This window comes from Larimichthys crocea, chromosome VIII (assembly GCF_000972845.2).
Source record: "Larimichthys crocea isolate SSNF chromosome VIII, L_crocea_2.0, whole genome shotgun sequence".
Lineage (NCBI taxonomy): Eukaryota > Metazoa > Chordata > Actinopteri > Sciaenidae > Larimichthys > Larimichthys crocea.
The window spans coordinates 28,266,581-28,287,846 of NC_040018.1; the positions used below are offsets into that span (position 1 = coordinate 28,266,581).

Consider the following 21,266-nt stretch of genomic DNA (forward strand, 5'->3'; position numbering starts at 1 on the left):
CAGACAGAGTTTTCACAGGAAGGACCACTTCGTTGCCAAACCTCAGCCAAAATATCCACTGAAGCTGCATGTTTGGGGAATGATTTCCCGACAAGGTGCAGGTCCAATGGTAACCTTCGAGGGAATAATGGACTGACAATACTTTGAAGAGGCCATCATTAAAGAACACGCTGCACCATACATAAGGACATACTTTGGGTCTGACCATCGCTTCTTCCAGGACAATGATCCAAATCACACAGCTGCTGGAACATACATGGCGTCCGAGGGGATCAACTGGGTAAAAACTCCACCAGAGTCACCGGACTTGAATCCCATTGAGCTTGTCTGGCATTCCATGAAAGACTTTATTCGCAAGGAGGCTAAGCCAGGCACAAAACAGGAGCTCGTCGAGGCCATACAGACGTTTTGGCAAACAAGAGTCACCGTGGAATTTTGCAACAGACTTATCTCTGGACTTTCAAAAGTTGTGCGGTGTATTATTAATAATGAAGGGGGGCATAGTGGAAAATAAATAGTGGTGTCCATGTAGAATAAAAACATAACATATATACTGCAAACTTTATTAAAACCAAATATACTTGACTTATTTCATACTTGATTCACCTGTAATTCTTTCTTTTTCTCTTTCCATTTATGCTTTACGCCATTTAGCCTATAGAATGGACGAAAATGAAAAAGAGTCATTCATGTTCATGAGCACACTCAAATCACAAGGCTACTGTATAGTATACAGTACTCAAACCAGCTGCGTTTTCCACTCTGTGATTTGTGACACTGGGAGAAGAAAAAGCCCATCAAGTGCAAACAAAACGTTGAGCAATGAGAATGCTAATGAGGTGTTTGTATGGTTTACCTGGCCTAAAGCGTGCACTACAGTAAAACCTTACTGCATAACAACCTACTGCAGGTATTTCTTCCAAAGGACTGTTAATCCCCAGGTATTCTCCCTCTTTAGATGGCGTTACACAACGATCAAACTGTGACCGGTGATGCTCGCTGACTCCTCCTCTTCGTGCTTTACGGTAACGTATTGTGTCACTTCCGGTATCGGTGTTGTTGCCACGGTGCTCTTTGCTCTGCTCACCTGAACAGATTTCCGTATATTTCTCACATCAGCGACTATCTACTTATCTCTGCACTACTCTTTGACTTGTTCTGTCTGTGCATAAACAGCTCTCTGAACTCTAGTAACTACAATCTGATAGTTTCTCCAGTTTCTGTTAGCCACACTAACTAGCCTAGCTATAGCAATGGCGTCTCTCTCCTCTCCTCCTCTCTCCTCTCCTCCTCTCTCCTCTCCTGCTCTCTCCTGTCCTGTGTGCCACATGTTCAGTTACTCCTCGTCCTCCTTTAGTGATAACGGTACTTGTAATAAATGTAGTTTATTTGTAGCTTTGGAGGCGAGGGTCAGTGAGTTAGAGGCACGGTACCGCACCACCGAACAGTCAGTAGCTGCTATAGTTAGCCAGTCCCCTGTAGCCGGTGCGGTACAGCCACAGGTAGCTTCAGCTAGCCATCCCCCGGTAGTTCCCGAGCAGCCGGGAGGCTGGGTGACTGTTCGAAGGAGGCATAGCCCCAAACTGAAGCCCACGGTACACCACCAACCGCTCCACGTTTCAAACAGATTTTCCCCGCTCAGCGACACACCCGCTGAGAGGCCAACTCTGGTCATTGGCAGCTCCATAGTCCGAAACGTGAAGTTAGCGACACCGGGGGCCATAGTTAAATGCATCCCGGGGGCCAGAGCGGGCGACATCGAGTCTTTTTTGAAACTGCTGGCTAAGGATAAGCGTAAATACAGTAAGATTGTTATTCACGTCGGCGGTAATGACACCCGGTTACGCCAATCGGAGGTCACTAAAATTAATGTTTCATCGGTGTGTGAATACGCCAAAACGATGTCGGACTCTGTAGTTTTCTCTGGTCCCCTCCCCAATGTGACCAGTGATGACATGTTTAGCCGCATGTCGTCATTCCACCGCTGGCTGTCGAGGTGGTGTCCAGCAAACGATGTGGGCTTCATAGACAATTGGACACCTTTCTGGGGAAAACCTGGTCTGATTAGGAGAGACGGCATCCATCCCACTTTGGATGGAGCAGCTCTCATATCTAGAAATATGGCCAAGTTTATTAGCTGACCAAAATCATGTCGACAACCCAGAGTTGAGACCAGGAAGCAGAGCTGCAGTCTTACACGCTTCTCTGTGCTGTGTCTGTCCCCCGTCCACCTACATTATTTAACAGTAGGTCAACACATCAGGTTGTTGTCCTCTAAAGTTGTTTTAGTCAATTAATTAATATCTGATTATGATATTGATTTATTTTGTCTCACTGAAACCTGGCTGCAGGAGGATGAATATGTTGAATGAATTAATGAATCCATCCACTTCTCCCAGTCACTGTAATACTCATATTCCTCGAAGTACTGGTCGAGGTGGTGGAGTTGAAACAATATTTGACTCAAGTCTATTACTAAATCCTAAACCTAAACTAAATTATAATTCATTTGAAAGTCTTGTTCTTAGCCTCAGTCCCCCAACCTGGAAAACATTACAGCCAACTCTGTTTGTTACCGTATATCGAGCTCCAGGTCCTTATTCTGAATTTTTATCTGAATTTGCATCAGGCTTGATCCTTAAAACAGATAAAGTAATTATTGTAGGTGATTTTAACATTCATGTGGACAACCAGAATGACAGCCTTAGTACTGCGTTTATCTCTTTATTAGATCCGGCTTCTGTCAGAGTGTAAATAAACCGACTCATTGTCTGAACCACACTCTTGATCTTGTTCTTTTATATGGCATTGAAATTGATAATATAATAGTCTTTCCACAGAATCCTCTTCTGTCTGACCATTTTTTAATAACCTTTGAGTTCATACTACCGGACTATAAGCCTTTGTGTAGAAGCTTCTACAGCAGATGTTTATCTGATAGTGCTGTAGCCAAATTTAAGGAAGTGGTTCCTTCAGCATTGAATTCAATGCCATGTCTAACTGTAACAGAGGACTTGTCTGCTTTAGCCCCTCACAAATAGATCATCTTGTTGATAGTACTACAGGCCCATTACGGACAACTCTAGACTCTATTACACCTCTAAAAAAGAAGACAATTAAACAAAGGAAGTTAACACCATGGTATAGCCAGCAGACTCGTAACTTAAAGCAAGAGGCACGTAAATCTGAACGCAAATGGCGTGCCACTAAACTGGAAGAATCTCATCTAGTCTGGCAAGATAATCTCAAAACATACAGGAAGGCTCTCCGTAATGCCAGAGCAGCCTATTACTCTTCTTTAATTGAGGAGAATAAGAACAACCCCAGGTTTCTCTTCAGCACTGTAGCCAGGCTAACAGAGAATCACAGCTCTACTGAGCCCTCTATTCCTTTAGGTCTAAGCAGTAATGACTTCATGAGCTTCTTTAATGATAAGATTATAACTATTAGAGACAAAATCCATCACCTCTTGTCCTCAACAGGAACTTATCTGCATTCTGATACAGCAAGTTTGGAAACAGCTGTAAAACCTGATATATATAAACTGTTTTTCACCCCATTAGTGCCGCATTTGACACCACTGACCATCAAATTCTTTTACAGAGACTGGAACATCAAATGGGCATCAAAAGAACCGCCCTAAGCTGGTTTAAGTCATATTTCTTAGATCGATCTCAGTTTGTTCACAGTGATGAATCCTCCATGCATACCAAAGTCACGGAGTCCCACAAGGTTCTCTACTAGGACCACTCTCTCTCATCATCTGATAATGCTAATATAATTTTCACAGTTATCTAAAAATGATCAAACGAGTCTAACACTCATTTTTCAACACAATGATTCAGATACACGAACCAGCTGCTGAGCCGACAGCTCGTCTACACCAGCAGTATGTGTCCGTAGTATGATGTGCTAATGTCCCCCCCACAGCCCATGACGTAGTCCCAGTCTTCTATTATGGCCCACTGGGTGATGTGAGTTTGACACCCTTGTCCTACTAGAGTGATAGTTAGGCGATCCTGCCTACCCTCTATATTCAACGTCCTCTGATATCAAGAGACACTTTCCAGTCAGGCCCACGTGTCTCCAACATCAAACCCCTCCACAAGTTTTAGCCTGTAAAATTTAGCCATCACATGATGAGAGTTTACCGTGCAGGGAAGTCTGTCATGAAGAGCTCTGGGACCAGCTCCTGGAGGCTGACTGGCTGCTCGGGGTGCTGAGGACAGATGATGTGCTCCTTCTCCACAGCGGCCAGCACGCAGTCCTCCATGTTAAAGTAATGAACCGCCTCACCTCCTCCCCCACCTCCATCATCTTCTCCACGTCCTCCTCTTACACTGAAGTGGCTTGGCCTGCTAGCTCGGTGGTCGGCCTGCTTCACTTGGCCCAGTGAAGCGCAGAGGGGACAGGGAGCGTACTGCTCTATGAGGAGGCTGCCGTCACTCTCACTGGCTGTCAGAGCTACAACAGAGGACAAAGACAAAAGACATGTACATGATGAAAACTAGACTCATTGGAGAGCACATACCTATGTACAGATATTTATTCCTACATTTAAACTCAACAAACAGTTGCTGAACCTACAGTTTGAGCACTGAACGAGGGTCTGACATTGTGAAATGAAGTTGGTGGTTGTGAAATAAACAGGGCAGTAATGAAGTTTGCATACTCTGCATTCAATGCGCTTTTTGAATTTTCCATTTGCATGCAGAGAACAGAATGTACACATCACACACACATCTGTTTTTAATGCAGAGCCTCTTAAAGCGATGATTCTGTCAACAAGAGTACTTGGCAGAAAATATGGAGCAACTCCAAAATAAAGTGACTGCAATAATATGAAACTAATTTGCAACTGCTAGACAAATAATAATTCAATGTGATTAGAGCAGGAATGTTGGTAAAACACTCCTACTGCTGAATCCTTTACATCAAACGCAGCTGTCTGACGGCAGGACACATCCTCTGTGTGATTAACGGAAGAACTGTGTATACGACAGCAGGCCGCTATAAAATAAAGTGCTGCACAGCTTTTTTAGAGATCCAAGCAGAAACACTGTTGGAGCCAAGTGTAAACCTCAAACGTCAACTTAAAGCTGGCTCCAGAAGTGAGTCAGTCTCCATAAGTCCCCATGTCCAAATGTCCAACTTCACAGCAGAAATAAACATGTTTACAGCCTGGTACAAAAAAGTGTTTTGGTCTCTGAAGACCAGTGGTCCCCAAACTTTTTTCGGTGTGGGCCACATCAACTTGCCTTTCAGTGATGGAGGGCCGGGGTCAGTCTATAACTGAAATGATATCAGTCCCACCAGGATTTCGCGGGACTTTTTTGAAATAGTTGCGGCCTAAAATCCCTGATGTTGCATGAGGTTTTCAAAAAAATTGCGGTGAAAATTGTGGTGCTTTTTACATTTTTGTTGCGGGAGAAAGTGAAAGTTGCGATAAATTGCGATTCGACAGTCGCGGAGAGGGCGCAGTGAGCACTAAGTCCACGGCCCCGGGAGTTGAATCCCCCGGGCAGACTGCGCGGAAGTTGATCACGAGCAAAGTCACGTTGGAATATACCATTGTGTGAGGGGAAAATTAGCTAGTACTGGAAATAGTTCGTAAATAAGGTAGATTTTAATTAGAATGCCAAGCTTAATCATTAAGTGTGGATATTTTATAATAGGAAAATGCAATTTTGAAAAATAGGCCATGTTTAGAGGGATTGTTTGGGATCGTTAAGTGGGCCACTCCAATTGTTTAGGCGGGCCGGATGTGGCCCGCTGGCTGTAGTTTGGAGACCCCTGCTATAGATCATTTCCCCGTTCATGACAACTGTACTGAGGGTACAATGTGCCACTTTGGACTTTAAGCTTGATTCTAGTGTTGACTGACACTCTCAGACATCCCAGTACATTTGCTAAAGGACTGTGTAATACGTGCATAAAGATTTGGCGGCCAAACACGCTTATGATTACAGAGTGGCACACACTTTGTCCGATTTACATGAAACTTAATGGATATGGTCTTCAGACCATGGCTGGCTCATGGTTGAAGTTTCATGTCTAAACTCTAAACTCTTTTGCCAAAACAGCCAATCCAAATCGGCCGCGAACCCGCCAAACAGGAAGTGGGCCAATATCTCCGCAATGCCATGATGTATCGACACGAAACTTGGTGTACGGACTCATGACGCCTTCCTGAGCAGGCATAGGCTCGCCTGCTATGATGTTATGCTGCTAGGCTCTGCCATCACTGCTTGCAGCTATACTTTAAAAGTATGTTTGGCCCGTTCGCTGGGCCGAACAACATTTTCTCATCTGCGCCCATCGTGTTTACAAAGCTACCGTGTTCGTTTAGTGATGTGTGGCCCATTAGCTTTGCCCCTTAGACCTGCAAGCTCCATATTTCTGGATTAATTACGAATTTATTTGTAAAATACGACATTTCATTCACAATCTCATGATCGACTTCATACGTGTATGGAGTACGAAATACAGCGTTTGTTTCTGTGCATGACACTAAACTAAAATAGCATAAAAAGGACATTCGTGTTCTGTTACTGCCCACTGGTGGAGTGTTTTTGTCTATACAGAACTTTTTTTTTTTCTTTTTGAGGTCACGGCAGTTCAACACATCTACTGAGAACGACCTGAGCCTGTTATTAAGAGCATGCGCCTGCATGTGGCCTTGCACATTCTGTTGAGGATTAGAGCCTGACAAAGACTTTATGCTCGATTGAGCTCTGTTAGTTCTACAGCTTTACACCCAAGAGGTGAAAACTGCTGTAAGAGGTGCTACATGATTACCTTATTGGCACTTTAATTGTCACTTTTAAAAGCATCAGACTGAACTGCTGGATGTAATGGCAGACAGTAACTGTTGTTTTTTTCCCCTGTTCAATGTTGATATTGAATATCTGATAGAAAGCGGCTATGCATGGCCGGTCTGCTGCAACTCCAGCAGCTTTGGAGCTGATGAATAAATACATGTGTATACAGCCAGCAGTGCCTGTCTGTCTGTATGTCCATTTAAACTTGGAGTCATGCTGCTGCTGGAGCTGCGCTAAGCCCATTTATTTTAATCAACAATGGAACAATGGAGCTGTGTAATGTGAAAGGTGTTGCTGGAAGGAAGGGACATGCAGAGAATTATCACCAGCTGTGCAGTTCCTTCAAGCTCTTCAGAGCTTTTTTGGCATCTCTCAGGTCATTGTTTTGCTGTTACAGCCTCCAATCTCACTGCTATGGCTCTCATTAAGCAGCAGCAGCAGGGAGCTAAAACAGCTCTGATAGATACACCAGCATGGAGTTGGTGGAGTTAAAAAAAAAAAGTGCAAGAGTGTCTTTCAGATTGTAGATCCGAGACACCGTGCCTGAAATAAAGTCCACCTCTGCAAATGTCAGAGGAAATGATTAGAGTTTGATGAAAGAGAAGCTAGATTGCCCTCCAGTGACTAAATTGATGCGTCATGATTTGTCATTTAGCTCAGCAAGTTCCAGGTTCGTACAATGGCTCAGTCAGTCACAATCAGGTAGAGATTGTATGTAACTGAAGCAGGCCAAAGTTTTAGATATTGTTCTCATCGACTCGTATTCGTCTCGTATTACAAAAATGACTCAGAGACTCTACAGCAACCCGCAAAAAAATGTTTAAGGACAAGTCAGGATACCATAAATGATAAACAGTTCCTTAACAACATCTGCGTTCTCCATAAGTGTGACTAACAGTGGTTTATTTATGGATCAGCTTTTCTCTAACCTGCTCCGTCAAGTCATGTGGCTTTGGGCTGACTCATGAGAACATCATAATTATCCAAAATAACCAGTGTGAGCTCCAAATATATATTAAAAAAAGATGTCAAGATGTCTGGCTACTCCCTTATTATACTGGTTATTCTGGCATGAAAATGCCAGAATTTTTGTCTTTGTGTAGAGTCTCTAACAGTGTTCATGAGACTGTCTGATATATTTGAATATTGGTGCAAATACGATAACTGACTTTCGGAGCAGAGATCAAAATATGTATGCTTTTGGCAAACCTTTTTTTTTTTTTAATCTAATAAATGCGTCACACTTCAGTGTGCAGTGTTATCTCAAGACAAACTGCTTTAGAAACACTTAGATAATCAAGAAAAAAATAACACGAGCAAACTATGATTTAAATCTGATCACAGACAAAGATTAAACAAGACTAATAAGAACTGAGTCAGCGGCTGCATTACTGATCCACAGGAACAGATTGACTGACCAGGGAACCACTGCTCGATCAGAGAGTTGACGTGATCCGTGATGAAGGCCATGGCAGAGAAATCTCTCATCTCCGACTGGCAGATGATCTTTATGCCTCCGCTTTTCTTTCTCTTCCAGTTGACATCCGACGACTCCACGCTGCAGAGACACAAACACACAAATCTTCCCTGTTAGTGATTACACTTATTTTGGATTTTTGGATATTTTATCCTCAATGTGTTACAGAATGTTCTTATCTTGTACACGATGCTTCGTAATAAATTACAGAGCGCTGCGATGGATGTGGGACATGTTTGTTTACGTAGTACAACCTAATCCTCCTACAGTAGCAGTCAAAAGTTTGGACTTTGTCATTCTTCTCTTCTTTGTCATTTTTCTTTATTTGTATTATTTTCTACATTGTAGATTAACAGTGAATACATCAAACCTATGAAACAACACATATGGAATTATGTAGTAAACAAAAAAGCAAAATATGTTTTATATTTCAGATTCTTCAGAGTAGCCACCTTTTGCTTTGATGAAAGCTTTGGAGGAGTTTCCATATATATGGAGCACTTGTTGGCTCTCATCCCGAAACATCTCAATCAGGTTTACAGGTGATTGATACAGCACTCCAAATAATTTGGTCAAATAGTCCTTACATAGTCTGGAGGTGTGTTTTGGGTCACTGTCCTGTTGAAAACAAATGATGGCCCCAATAAGCTCAAACCAGATGGGATGGATGTCACTGCAGAAGGCCGTTAGCCATGCTGACCTTCAGCGTCAACAGTGTCACCAGCAAAGCACCTCACACTATCACACTTCCTCCTCTATGATTCACGATGGGAACCACACATGCAGATACTAGCTGTTCACCTTCTCTTTTTCACAAAGACACAGAAGTTGAAACCAAAAATCTCAGATTTGGACTCATCAGAGCAGTACAGGTTTCCACTGGTCTAATGTCTGTTCTTTGTGTTTCTTAGTCAAGCAGTTCTCTTCTTCTTGTCGGTCTCCCTCAGTCATGGTTTCTTTGGAGTTTATTGATTTCCGAGGCTGGTAACCGTAATGAACTTCTCTGCAGCAGAGGTAACTCTTGGTCTTCCTTTTGTGGGGTGGCCAGAGCCAGTTTCATTATCGTGTTTGATGGTTTTTGCATTCTGCACTTGAAGATACATTCAAAGTTCTTGAGATATTTGGATTGACTGACCTACAAGTAATGATGGACTACTGCTTCTCTTTACTTTTTTGGGGGCTTTTGCCTTTAATGGATAGGACAGATGAAGAGAGACAGGAAGCAGGAGGCAGAGAGAGGTCCGATGCGGGATTCGAGCCGGGGCCGACTGCAGCGAGGACTGTAGCCTCTACACACGGGGCGGCCGCTTAACCCACTACACTACCAACCACCCCAGCTTCTCTTTACTTAATTGGGTGGATTACTATGGTAGTTGAATTTATTCGCTGTCTGCCAACTCTACCTCTGAACAACACAACTGATGGTTTCAAACACATTAAGAAGGCAATATTATTAAATAACTTTTGACAGGACACATCAGTTAATTAAAAAACATTCCAGGTGACGACCTCATGAAGTCGGTTGAGAGAATGCTAAGAGTGCGCAAAGCAGTCATCAAAGCAAAAGGTGGAAACTTTGAAGTATTTAAAGTACAAAACATTTTTTACACTTTTTAATTTATCACATAATGTGTTATTCCAGTTTTCATGTCTTCAGTGCGAGTCTACAATGTGGGAAATAATACAAATAAACACTGAATGAGATGGTGTGTTCAAACCTTTGACCAAAACCTTTGGCTTTATATTGAAAACAAAATTACTGAATATTGGGAATTATTAGCAATGAAATGAAAACGCTGTAGCTTGAAAATGTAGGTAAGATATTGAATATGAGCAGACCAAAGACATTGACAGTATAATGTTTGGTGTTTGTTCCTTTTGTTCAAACTCTTTTTGAAGTGGCAGAAATCCTCTGGAATGTCCAGGTTGAACTGTGAAGGTTATGAAACTACCCACTTCCTGTGAACCAGTGTGCCCACTTGAAGCTGAACACCAGCTCTCTCTTTTTGCTCCCACACACTCAAAAATTCATATCCTGATTCAGAACTGGCTCTTTTCTGATACTGTAAATCTAACAGAAGCACAGATGAGCATTTATCTCATTTAATTACTACCCACACCCTTCTAGCCCCAGCTCTGACCTGAGGTAACCTCCGTCAAAAGTGACCAGCAGCCCCTCCTTCCAGTAGATGGTTTGGCTGCGTCGGACCCTGAAGGTGCTGCAACGGTTCCTCTGCTGAGTTCCAGCAAAGCTGTAGATCACAGAGTTCCTGCTGCGCTGGCTCCTGTTGTTTCTTTTGGGTTCAAATGACTGCGCAAAACACAACACAATATTTCAGGCCACGAACAATAAAACTCTAAAAAGTGTGCATGATGAGAATCTGCTCGTTCCAGTACCTGCAGGTCCATTTCTGTGAGGCTGATGAGCATCCTGGCAATGAAGCGCTCCCAAAATCCAGCAGGAACAAAGCTCATCTTTACAAGGCGCTGCAGGGTGTTGTTGGACTGCTGGCGGAAGCCATGGATGTCCATGGCTGGTTTGTGGGGAAGAAGGTGGGGCAGCAGATAGCTACAAGAAGGTGAAAGCAAATCATCAGTACTTGTATCAACTGACTACCAATAAGTATATAGACAGTATTGTACCTGTTGTTGGCTACAGGAAGAGCGATCTCAAACTTGGCGAGAAACTGGAAATATTGTTCCTCCGTCTGCTGGGTGAATCCTGTTCCCACCAATAGCATCTGCACAACAGACATCATCATAGACATCACCACGGGAAGTCAGTGTCATCGTCGCACATAAAACTTTTCCTCTGAAACGGAAGCTCACCCTGAGGTCTTCAGCTTGAATCACTCCGTTCCTGGCTACAGAGCGAGAGGACTTGAGGTGCATGATCCTCTCCAGGCATTCTGACAGCCATACAGGACACAGGAAGTAGAGGGTGCACAGCCCATGGCTGGTGTCGGGGAAGTGCAGCAGGGTCCCCGTCTCTATCAAAAAGCTGATGGCTGGAGGTGGTTGCAAAAAAGAGAAGGAGAGGAAGCATGATGTTTCTTCATGAACAGTGTCAGTCATTGGACAATAGACATTGGGAGACACCAACCATAATCCTATGATAACATGGATACTGGGATAAGAGTTTAAGGTTCTGCAAAGGACAGTCATGTGCAATTTAAAAAACTTTAAAAACACTTTGGGAAATGAGGTGTCTGTGTTTGTGTTCCATGCAAACTGACTGAAATAAAGTGTGGCAATGAAAGTGGCCCCAAAAGGTGCATAACGTCTACATGGATTCACAAACTTGCACAAAACACAGTGGTTGAAAAGGTTGATCACGAGCTAAAGAACAGCTATCAACTTGAAATGTAATCTGGCAAAAAGGAAGTTTGACAGAGTTGCCTAAAACAAAAAGGTGCATAAGTCGATGGAACATGAGGTTGAGCGTGAATGCATGAACGAGTGGATGCATGCACGTACGTCGGCACGGCTGTTGTGAATTCATGCTTGTTTGTCACTCTGCAACACAGGGTTGCACAACGAAATGCGAGATTAACCGCCAACAGTCCAACCGTTCTGGAGGAAATAATGGTTAATCTCCACGGTTTCCGCCAACAGTCCAACCAGTCCAAACTTGTGCAGAGGAAGAGTTGAGCAGTGTTACGGCCTGAGGAAAGAAGCTGCTCTGTAGTTAGCTGCTGCTCTGTGGTATGGCAGCGGATACTTCTGTACTGCTTGCCAGATGGCAGCAGGGTGAGGTGAGGTGGGGACTTTTGGAGAGCTGTGCACAGTTGCAGATGCCAAACTGCTGGATGGTCAGTAAATCAGTCCAAGTTGTAGCGCTGCCAGATTCTTAAACCACGTCTCATTTTCTAATTTTACATGTGTTGAATAAAAAATATACAATGTGTGGTTGTGAAGGATCTGGAACGGTGTCCTGTCATAGACGACAGCAGAGTAACAAAAGTAAAGTAATGCGTGATGTTTCTTTGCTGCCGATTAATTAACAAATATTAGGGCTGACAAGACTTCCCTCAGGGAGATTATGTGTCTGGGTGTTGTCCCTGTCAAGGCCAATAAGTGACAAGCTCGCACAGATCAACACTGTAAACACTATTTTGTACGAGCAAATGATTCTTATTTTAACAAATCAAACGATATAAATGCCACACATAAACTGTATTTACAACCTCAGGAGGCTGGCTACACAAGATGTCAGTCTCCATAAGTCCCCATGTCAAAATGTCCAACTTCACAGCAGACATAAACATGTTTACAGCCTGGTACAAAAAACAGTTTTGGTCTCTATAGTAGGGCTGGGTATCGATTCAAATTCCAAGAATCGATTTGATTCTGATTCTCAAGACTGAGAATCGATTATCATAATCCGATCCGATCTCGATTCAGGTTAGTGTTATTAAAACAATTTTTTTGGTCGCCTGAAGCCGTCGTTTTCAACAACGGAATACGGGCGCATATCTTTGCAAATGTAACCCACAATCGCCTCAGTTATTTTAAGAGAACGTACAGAAGTGGCTGGTCGTTGTAGAGTTTTCCTTGAGTGTTCTTTTGTCTGTAGTTTTATTATATTTCCGGTGAATTTCCATTTTTTCCCACGTTCATGAACTCATCATAGTCATTCCGACGGCCATTGAACGCACCTCGCGTGTGTGAGACGCCGTAGTTTAAACATGGTGCACGCCTGTTTCAATTCAATGACGCAACTAGTGGGGTTAAAGTTCACTGGGGGAAAATGTATTAAAATTTTAATTTACTTAAATCAATCTTTGGATGTACGAATCGATCTTAAAGAATTAATATGCAAATCGATTCAGAATCGGAAAATCGATTTTTTCAACACAGGCCTACTCTGTAGCTAATTTCCCCGTTCATGACAACTGTACTGAGGGTGAATTTATATAGGACTCACCTGTTCACATTATATTAAGACTTAAAGTTATGCAGGATTAACAACGTGAACACTTTGAAGGTAGGTACCGTTACAGATGACTTGTTTGAGCACCGAGTCCACCCCTGTCCATTCTTTATACCGTGAGTGGTTCAGACCAACATACACACACCAAGCATAAAAGATTTTCTGGGTGTTGGTTAGCTCAGTTGGTACAAAGGCTCAGTCCTATGCTGTGTTCTGTGAAATGTCACTAAGAATCATATTTATTAACCAAATTATTAAATAGTGATACATTTGATGATTTCACCATAAGTTAAAATAATAATATTTTCATTTGTTGTAAAGCACTTTGTAAAATCTGTTTCCATGTGAGCTCTTGATTAATCATCCTTATGACATTTAATGCTGCTGATGGAGATCATCACTGCAATGATGGTTTACATGTGAGGAATTGGTGATTGGCATTATAAGCAGAGTCACAGTGGCATCATGTAGTCATGGTAGCTGTTGGAAAACCTTTGTCTCACTGCACAAGCATCAATATGCAAACGGGTGTTTTTACATCCATGAAATTGTAGAAGTGAAACGAAGCCTGTTATAAAACAGAAAGAGGCGTACGCACAGCTTCAGAGATCTGATGGAGAGAACGCAGACTTCTGTTTCTGTGCTGCTGAACACAGACTAAGTGGTTTCATGCATCTGGTGTTTGCTGAATGTCACGTTACCTGTCTGCAGGTCCTCGTAGTCTCTGATGTCACTTTCTGGGTTCTGTTCGACAATGCAGTCCAGCTGGGCGTCAGTTAGGTACTGGACCTCTCCTTTCGCATGTCGCCTCTGCTTCTCTGCTATCACCACTTCCTGAAGTGTCAGGTAGCTCCTGGGGATCTGATGGAAGAGACCGTGATAAAAACCGTAACTGTTCCTTTGAATGACAGGAAGATCACCAGCCTCCCTGCCTCACTCACCAGTCTGCCCAGCAGTTTAGTGCCAAAGGCTGAGCTGCTGCTGTCTTTCATGGAGAGAGCCACCTGGTAGATCAGCTTCTTCAGCCCATCCAAACCCTCCAGGGTCTTACAGGACACTTCACTGAGTACCAAGACACACACATACTTCAGATTTCTGGCACGCTGATACTGGTGATGCTGCATGAAGCACACACACACACAAAGCGCTGCTTCTTTTCTTTTCATCAATATAAACTAAACAAACAGGTGTGCTCACTGCAGGTGTTTCCAGGTGATGTCTGGGTAGCCGGTGGCTCGAGCCCCTGATGGGGATCGGCAAAGAGCCAGAACATAAGCTCTCAGCGTGGCCAGTCTCTCGGTGCGAAACTTGGTGTCGATGAGATCCAGATGTGTTCCTACGACCACCACGGCAGAGTTGGGTGCTCGTGCCTACAGGCCACAACAAACAGGAGCTAACATTTGTACTGAATCTACAAAGAAAATGGAAACGCATAAACAAATATATACTGCCTGAAATGTGTGCATGCTTGAAAAACACAAAATCTTAAGTCAGTGTCCAGCCTCCTTCCAGCTGTTTCCAGACCTTTCAACCATTTCCTCTTCAGCAGATTCATGATAAGACCTTCACATGATAACTAGCTTTCCTCTTCCTCTTGATGAAGACTGTGAGGTGCAGTTGAAAGCCCAGGAAAAAGCTACACCAAGAGTTGAGCCGACGTTTAGAGATGTGTCAGTCAACAGTATCAGTGTCTTCAGAAAGAATCTGACTGACACATAATATAAATCATTGATAATAATAATAATCAAATCACTGACAGTAAAAAGATATTTGTCTTGTAGCGGGTCAACTACAAAGTATGCTGGGGTGCCAGACAGAGTCAAGTCTGACAAAAAATAAATAATTCAGTCACCCCACACAAAAAATAATAACCAGGCAGATTAGCACAGCAATAATAAACCAAACAATTAACCAGCAAGGTGTTTTTCAGAATGTGTATATTTTTTCTTTCAATGTCTGAGTAACCAAAAAAACAAAAAGAGTTCAGTTCATTCCGTGTTTGGGAAAGTTCCAGGTTTTTCCAACACCCACAGTTCAGTTTAGGCATGTACCAACACAAAACAAAAAGTCCGTTCCGGGTTTTACCGCAGACACCAACACAAAATAAGGAAATAACTCAAAATAAATCAGAGTCTCTCGTCGCGGTGCAGTAAACAAAACAAAAAGGAAAACAAAAAAAAAAAAAATGTACAGCAGGTACTCACTGTACCAAGGTTTTAAAGTAAATATGTCAGTCTGTCGGTACCTCCTGACGCTTGAAACACAACATTGAAATACAATCTAAACCTTTATCTACAAACTTAGTAAAAGCTGTTTATCATGTTTATTATCATTATTATTGAATGTTTCTGCTTGTTTAGCTTTTTTTGTTTTGTAATTTTTATTAATTATTTTTTAAAATTGATTACTTCGTGTTTCATATTACATACATACATACATACATATATATATATATACATACATATATACACACACACACACACACACACACATATACATATATATATATATACATATATACATATATACATATATATATATATATATATATACATATATATACATATATATATATACATACATACATATATACACACACACACATACATATACATATATATATATATACATATACACATATATATACACACACACACATACATATATATATACATATGTATATATATATATACATATATATACATATACATATGTATATATACACACACACATATATACATATACATATATACATATATATATATATACATATATATATATATACATATATATATATATATATATTATATATACATAGATATAGATATATTATATATATATATAATAATAGATATATATATATACACTAATTTACTCAGCTTACATGTCTGTTTTTAATTCTCTCTTTTTGTTAAGTCATGGTATGTATATGTACAACCGAACTATTGACACAAAGAGTCAATAAAAATGGATGTTTGTTTGTGTTACTGTTTGTTAGACGCTGGGTAACTTTGGGGGAGAGGAAGGATATTAGGATTATTAAGGATGTTAGGTTATATGAGGTTATATACTCGTGTTGTGTTATCCAGAGGCACAGGAGAGCACACACCCTCTGAGGACGTTATTACCTGAAGCAATTTTCCTGATTTAGAACAGGACACTTTCAGCTCAGCAGTTAGAGCAGCTCCTGTTTCCAAACAGACTTTTGACAGGATGTTACAAGATTCATTTCACGTCCCTCACGAGGGCCAAAGACAGAAAGTCTTCTCTGATCCTTATCCCATGCAAATCAGTGGTGACCTTGAAATCTTTTATATTTTGTGGTTTCTCAGCACTTTTCTCTTCCTCTTTTCCCAGTCAGGAAACATGGAGGCTGCATTCACGATAATAATAAAAAAAATGTTTTCAAAACTATTTTGGGTGTAAATTTAGGAGGCTACACAGCATGGAGACCCGTTGGCAGAAGGCACACTCTTTGATGCAGAAATCTGGAAAGATGATGCGATGGATGACATACAGTATGTACAGTATATGGCAGCATTAAGTAAGGATGAGGTCACTGCTGTGGTTGTGGTTGTGCACAATTTGATTTGGTTACATGGTTAACCACACAGCAGTTAAAGCGAAGGTCTTTTCACACGTCTAAAAATCAGTCAATTTGTGTGAATTACAGAGCCAGATGTCTGGAATTTTTTTAAAGTCATAAATCATAAATCAGCAGCCTGAAGGTTAAGGAGGTCCTCTGGATTAGAACAGGATCAGGAGACATCAAAATGATATCGGCAACTACAAAACTCACAGGACAAAGTTACAAAGAAGAAAAATTCACTCTGGTCAGAATCTAAAACTGACCCAAGGCGTAATTAATGCTGCAAACCAACCACCGACCGAATCAGTACGACAGAAAGGAGAGGCATTATTAAATGTTACAGTTAGTAATTAGGCTTCAATGAACCATTTCCGTGAAATGATGCAAGCACGGTTTCAACATCTTCCACGTCATCGTACGTCCATTAAATGGCATCCATCCCGCTGTGGTCGGTTTATGTGGTCTGACAGCCAAATGGCTTTCCTTTAAGTCAGATCACTCCTCCCTCCCACTGGAAACACATCATCTCTTTGTTCAGCACTGACAACGTCTCGTTCTCACAGTCACACCCTTCGCTTTCTGAGACACTCGCTCTGACTGAAGTAGAGCTGGAAGCGAGTTCTCAGCAGGTCTGCATCAGTGCATGTGTGTGTGTGTGTGTGTGTGTGTGAGCTAAATTTCACCTCTATATTGAGCAGCCATGTCTGCAGGTTGGCCACAGCCTCCTCTCCCAGAGCCAGGTTCCAGATCACCACGTACAAGGCCTTGTCAGTGAAGAAACACTGGTTCACTGTGGACATGCTGGCTTGACCACCGATGTCCCAGACGTTGAACGCTACCGAGTCTTTCTGTGTGAACAAGACGAGAGCGAAGTCATCTCTAAAGATGACTAAATATGTGATGAGTCAGGGATAAAAAGCAAACAGTCTGAGTTGACTAAGTATTTTGAAAAGACCGAGAAGTCATCATTAAAGATCCACTCCCTGATTTTGTTTGAGTTTCCAGGCGTCGGATCCACAGACCTCACTGTGAATCGTTTTTTTTATTGGAACTATTTTCTGATGAAAAAGTTGTCCCTATATGGAACTGTTGACAGAGAAACACAGACACTGTTTCTGGGAAGAAGAGTCGCTGTTGAATACACTACCAATGAAACTCCTTCAACGGCATATTTGATATAAAACAAAACTATACGACTCAAAGATAAAGAAGTTAAGGAAAAGGTAGTGAAAACCCCCCAGGACCCCCCGTTCTTCTAACCCTGCACCAGTGTCACACATGTAAATTAAAGCTGAACTGAATTTCAAATTCAAAATAGACAAACCAGCTGCTCCTGGCAAGTTATTTGAGCTGCTGTATTCAGATTTGAAACTGGACCAGCGGTTTCCCCCCCCACAATTTTTTTTTTGAAAGCTCAGACCCCTGCAGAGGGTCTCGACCCTGAGAGAAAAGTTATTTTTAAAAGATTTTATTAATTTGAATTGTCTTTGTCACTCGTGGTTCATGTTATTCATTTTAAGACGACCGCCAAGCAGCAAGAGTTTCAGGATGGGTGAAAAACGGCCAAGGGAGCTTGATAACATGTGAAGGTTTGCAGTATACAGTGACTTTTGTGTGTGTGTGTGTGTGTGTGTGTGTGTGTGAGTGTGTGTGTGTGTGTGGTTTATTACAATAAGTTTTCCTCAGAGGAAAACTCTCCACACTGTCCAAAACTGTTTCCAAAGTGCCGTCACGTTACATTTCTGGTATACAAATATTTGCTCTGTCTTCTATTAAATTCTATTGAAGAACTAATGTGAGCATGCGTTCCCTGTTTGGCTGAGATCTGCAGCAGGATTCACAGGTCAGAGCGTACCTTTGTTCAACTTGGACCCGGCGGCGGGGCTTGGTCGGCCAAGACAAACAACTGCTGCACTGTGTTGTGGAGAAGCTGTTCTTCTCGTCATTTTATCACTATTTTTAGACCGTTATGGTTGATCACTCTCTACCTGCAGTCATAGGCAGGTACGTACACTACTTATAGTCTACCTGCAGCCTAACTATAGTTTACCTACCTACCCTCTATGACCTGCCTTAGAAACCGGACATGATGTTTTTTCAGGTGTGCGCGTGTTAGTCTCTTTAAATTTCAATGAACAGAAGCAACACTGAACTGTTTGAACTATTTTAAGGCATTTCTAAGCCTTTATCAGATGACAGGAAATCAGGAAATGAAGGAGACAGAGATGCAACAAAGATCTCTGGCTGGACTGGAACCAGGAGACATTTGTGGTTAATGGTCCATGTATGAACTCCCTGAGCGGCGAGGGGGTGAGTGGCTGGCTGGGGGATTCAATTACCAATATTAATTCTCTGTCTACAGATGGAGAACTTCTGTTCAATAAACTGCATTTGGATTAAGCAGTTATGACCAGACAGCAGCCTCACACTTTGAACCTTTTTTTGAATGCTAGCTTTAAGTGATGGGAATTTCGGCTCTTTTTGAAGAACCGATTCTTTTGGCTCTGCTTACTATAAGGAGCGAAACCGGCTCCCAAACAGCTCCCTTACATTTTATTAATTGATTTTATTAATTGTTGTTGTTGTTGTTGTTGTTGTTGTTGTTGTTGTTATAATTTTATATTTTAAATGTTATTACATTTTATTTTATTTTTGACATTGTAAAGCACTTTGGTCAGTGCATGCTGTGTAAAAATGTGCTATATAAATAAAACTTACTAACTATTTAATTAATTTATCACCCAAAATAATGCAAAACTGCCTGATTTTCCTTCACTTTTCTAATTGAAAGCCGAACGTGATTGGTCAAGATGTGTGAGAACAGGTATGGCTTGAGGGAGAGTGTCAGGGAGACGAGACAGTGAGGCACAGAAGTGGGGTAAAAAAAACGCTCCCTAAATCGGCTCCCAGAACCGGATCGTTCGCGACCGACACATCACTAGTAGCTTTCTAGTTACTCTCTACTACTATAATACTAAATGGTGTGATCCTGATATCTCAAGCAGCTGCTCACAAAACGCTGTGTGAACTTTAGTTTGAACGCTGCAGTTAGCAGGTAGCAAATGAACTGCTCAGGCTGCTGACAAACTTCAGAAAAACATTTGGGGACTTATAATAATAAAAATATGAATATTAGAGTCTAATGTGAGCATGCTTACAGTCTCAGTGCTAACATGCTAATGTTTAGCTGGTATATTTAGCGCCCGAGTACGGCACGCTGGGGCGAGGCCCTATTGGATTTCTAACGCTGAACGACGTTTAATAGTAAATCGCATTTCCGACGGCCCATATCCCCTCGAAAACTCACGAAAATTTGCCTACCCCCCCAAAGTCAGGCGTCAAATTACGCATTTCGCACATGGACGTGCGCATATTGCTCGACAGCGCCACCTAGGTGTGTGTTTTCGGAGGGGCCCCTCGCCACGGTTACATCCACGTGTACAAAATTTGGAGGGAGTATGTAACATGCCGAGACGCACAAAAAAGTCTCTTGGTGACCCGGGCTACAGTGAAGCGTACGGCGTCCAATTTTTGTCAAATTTGGACTTTTGTGTTTTTTGGGGTCATTTCCAGGAGTTGCATTTGAACTCCAAAGTCAAAGTCAACGTTGCCGATTGTTTCGGAAAAAAAATGAGACTCCATTGACTTTTGGGCTGATTTTCAGGCAGGTGTTGGGCTATCATATACTTCCTCAGAGCTGTCTGAAACTTCTTGCGGTTATTATGACCGCTATTATAAAGGCCGATGTTATGCACATTTCGACGTGCGCACATGTGCGAGGGCCCGACCATCGCTGCTTGCAGCTTAAATTACCATTAGTATGTTAACATGCTAATTATGAACGGCTAACAGCAGCTGTTCCTTCATTTTGCAGCAATCTGATCATACAGCAAAGTTTGAACATGTTGACCTTATGGCCTCGATGCGGGATTCGAACCAGCACCAGCTGCAGCGAGGACTATAGCCTCCACACATGGGGCGGCCGCCTAACCCACTACGCTACCGACCGCCCCTCGACATGATTTTTGTGAAAAGGCAAAATGGCTGATTGTGATTTTGTTGTGCAGACATTTAATTTGTGAAAGCACAGAACAGCTTTTCAAACGAAGCAGACCTGTAATTACTGGAGTTTAAACTCGTTTCAGAGAGAGTAGAACCTCACAGAGCGATTCAATAGTTTCCTTTTCAGTCCTTCAAGAACTATTTTGTGTAGTGTGTGTGTTGTACAGTATACACATTTGTTGTCTGTTTTTCTCACGCTGTTTTTGCCTCCGTTGGGTTTGTCCAGCTCCCATGTGGAGGTGGAGATGCTGCATTCTGAGGGTGTAAACGGAGACGCCCTGCCGGTCTGTAGAACCTCCAGAAGCGCCGTCTTCCCCTGTCTCGGCGGACCAATCACGAGCATCTTCAGCAGTCTATAAGGCTCAGCCTTTCGAAGGTGCGCTC

At 42.1% G+C, this 21,266-nt stretch overlaps 1 protein-coding gene across 1 annotated transcript in view; it reads right to left on the reverse strand.

The window, feature by feature from the left end:
• The window catches only part of lrrk1 (leucine-rich repeat kinase 1), a 113,109-nt gene that overhangs the window by 55,461 nt on the left and 36,382 nt on the right, over positions 1 to 21,266 (reverse strand). The window contains exons 16-25 of the mRNA XM_027281404.1: positions 17,504 to 17,668; positions 14,429 to 14,601; positions 14,173 to 14,293; positions 13,933 to 14,092; positions 11,128 to 11,306; positions 10,942 to 11,039; positions 10,696 to 10,867; positions 10,440 to 10,609; positions 8,240 to 8,379; positions 4,152 to 4,464 (exon numbers count right to left, since the gene is read on the reverse strand). Coding sequence (XP_027137205.1) covers positions 4,152 to 4,464; positions 8,240 to 8,379; positions 10,440 to 10,609; positions 10,696 to 10,867; positions 10,942 to 11,039; positions 11,128 to 11,306; positions 13,933 to 14,092; positions 14,173 to 14,293; positions 14,429 to 14,601; positions 17,504 to 17,668 — 1,691 coding nt within the window. The remainder of the gene's footprint in view (positions 1 to 4,151; positions 4,465 to 8,239; positions 8,380 to 10,439; positions 10,610 to 10,695; positions 10,868 to 10,941; positions 11,040 to 11,127; positions 11,307 to 13,932; positions 14,093 to 14,172; positions 14,294 to 14,428; positions 14,602 to 17,503; positions 17,669 to 21,266) is intronic.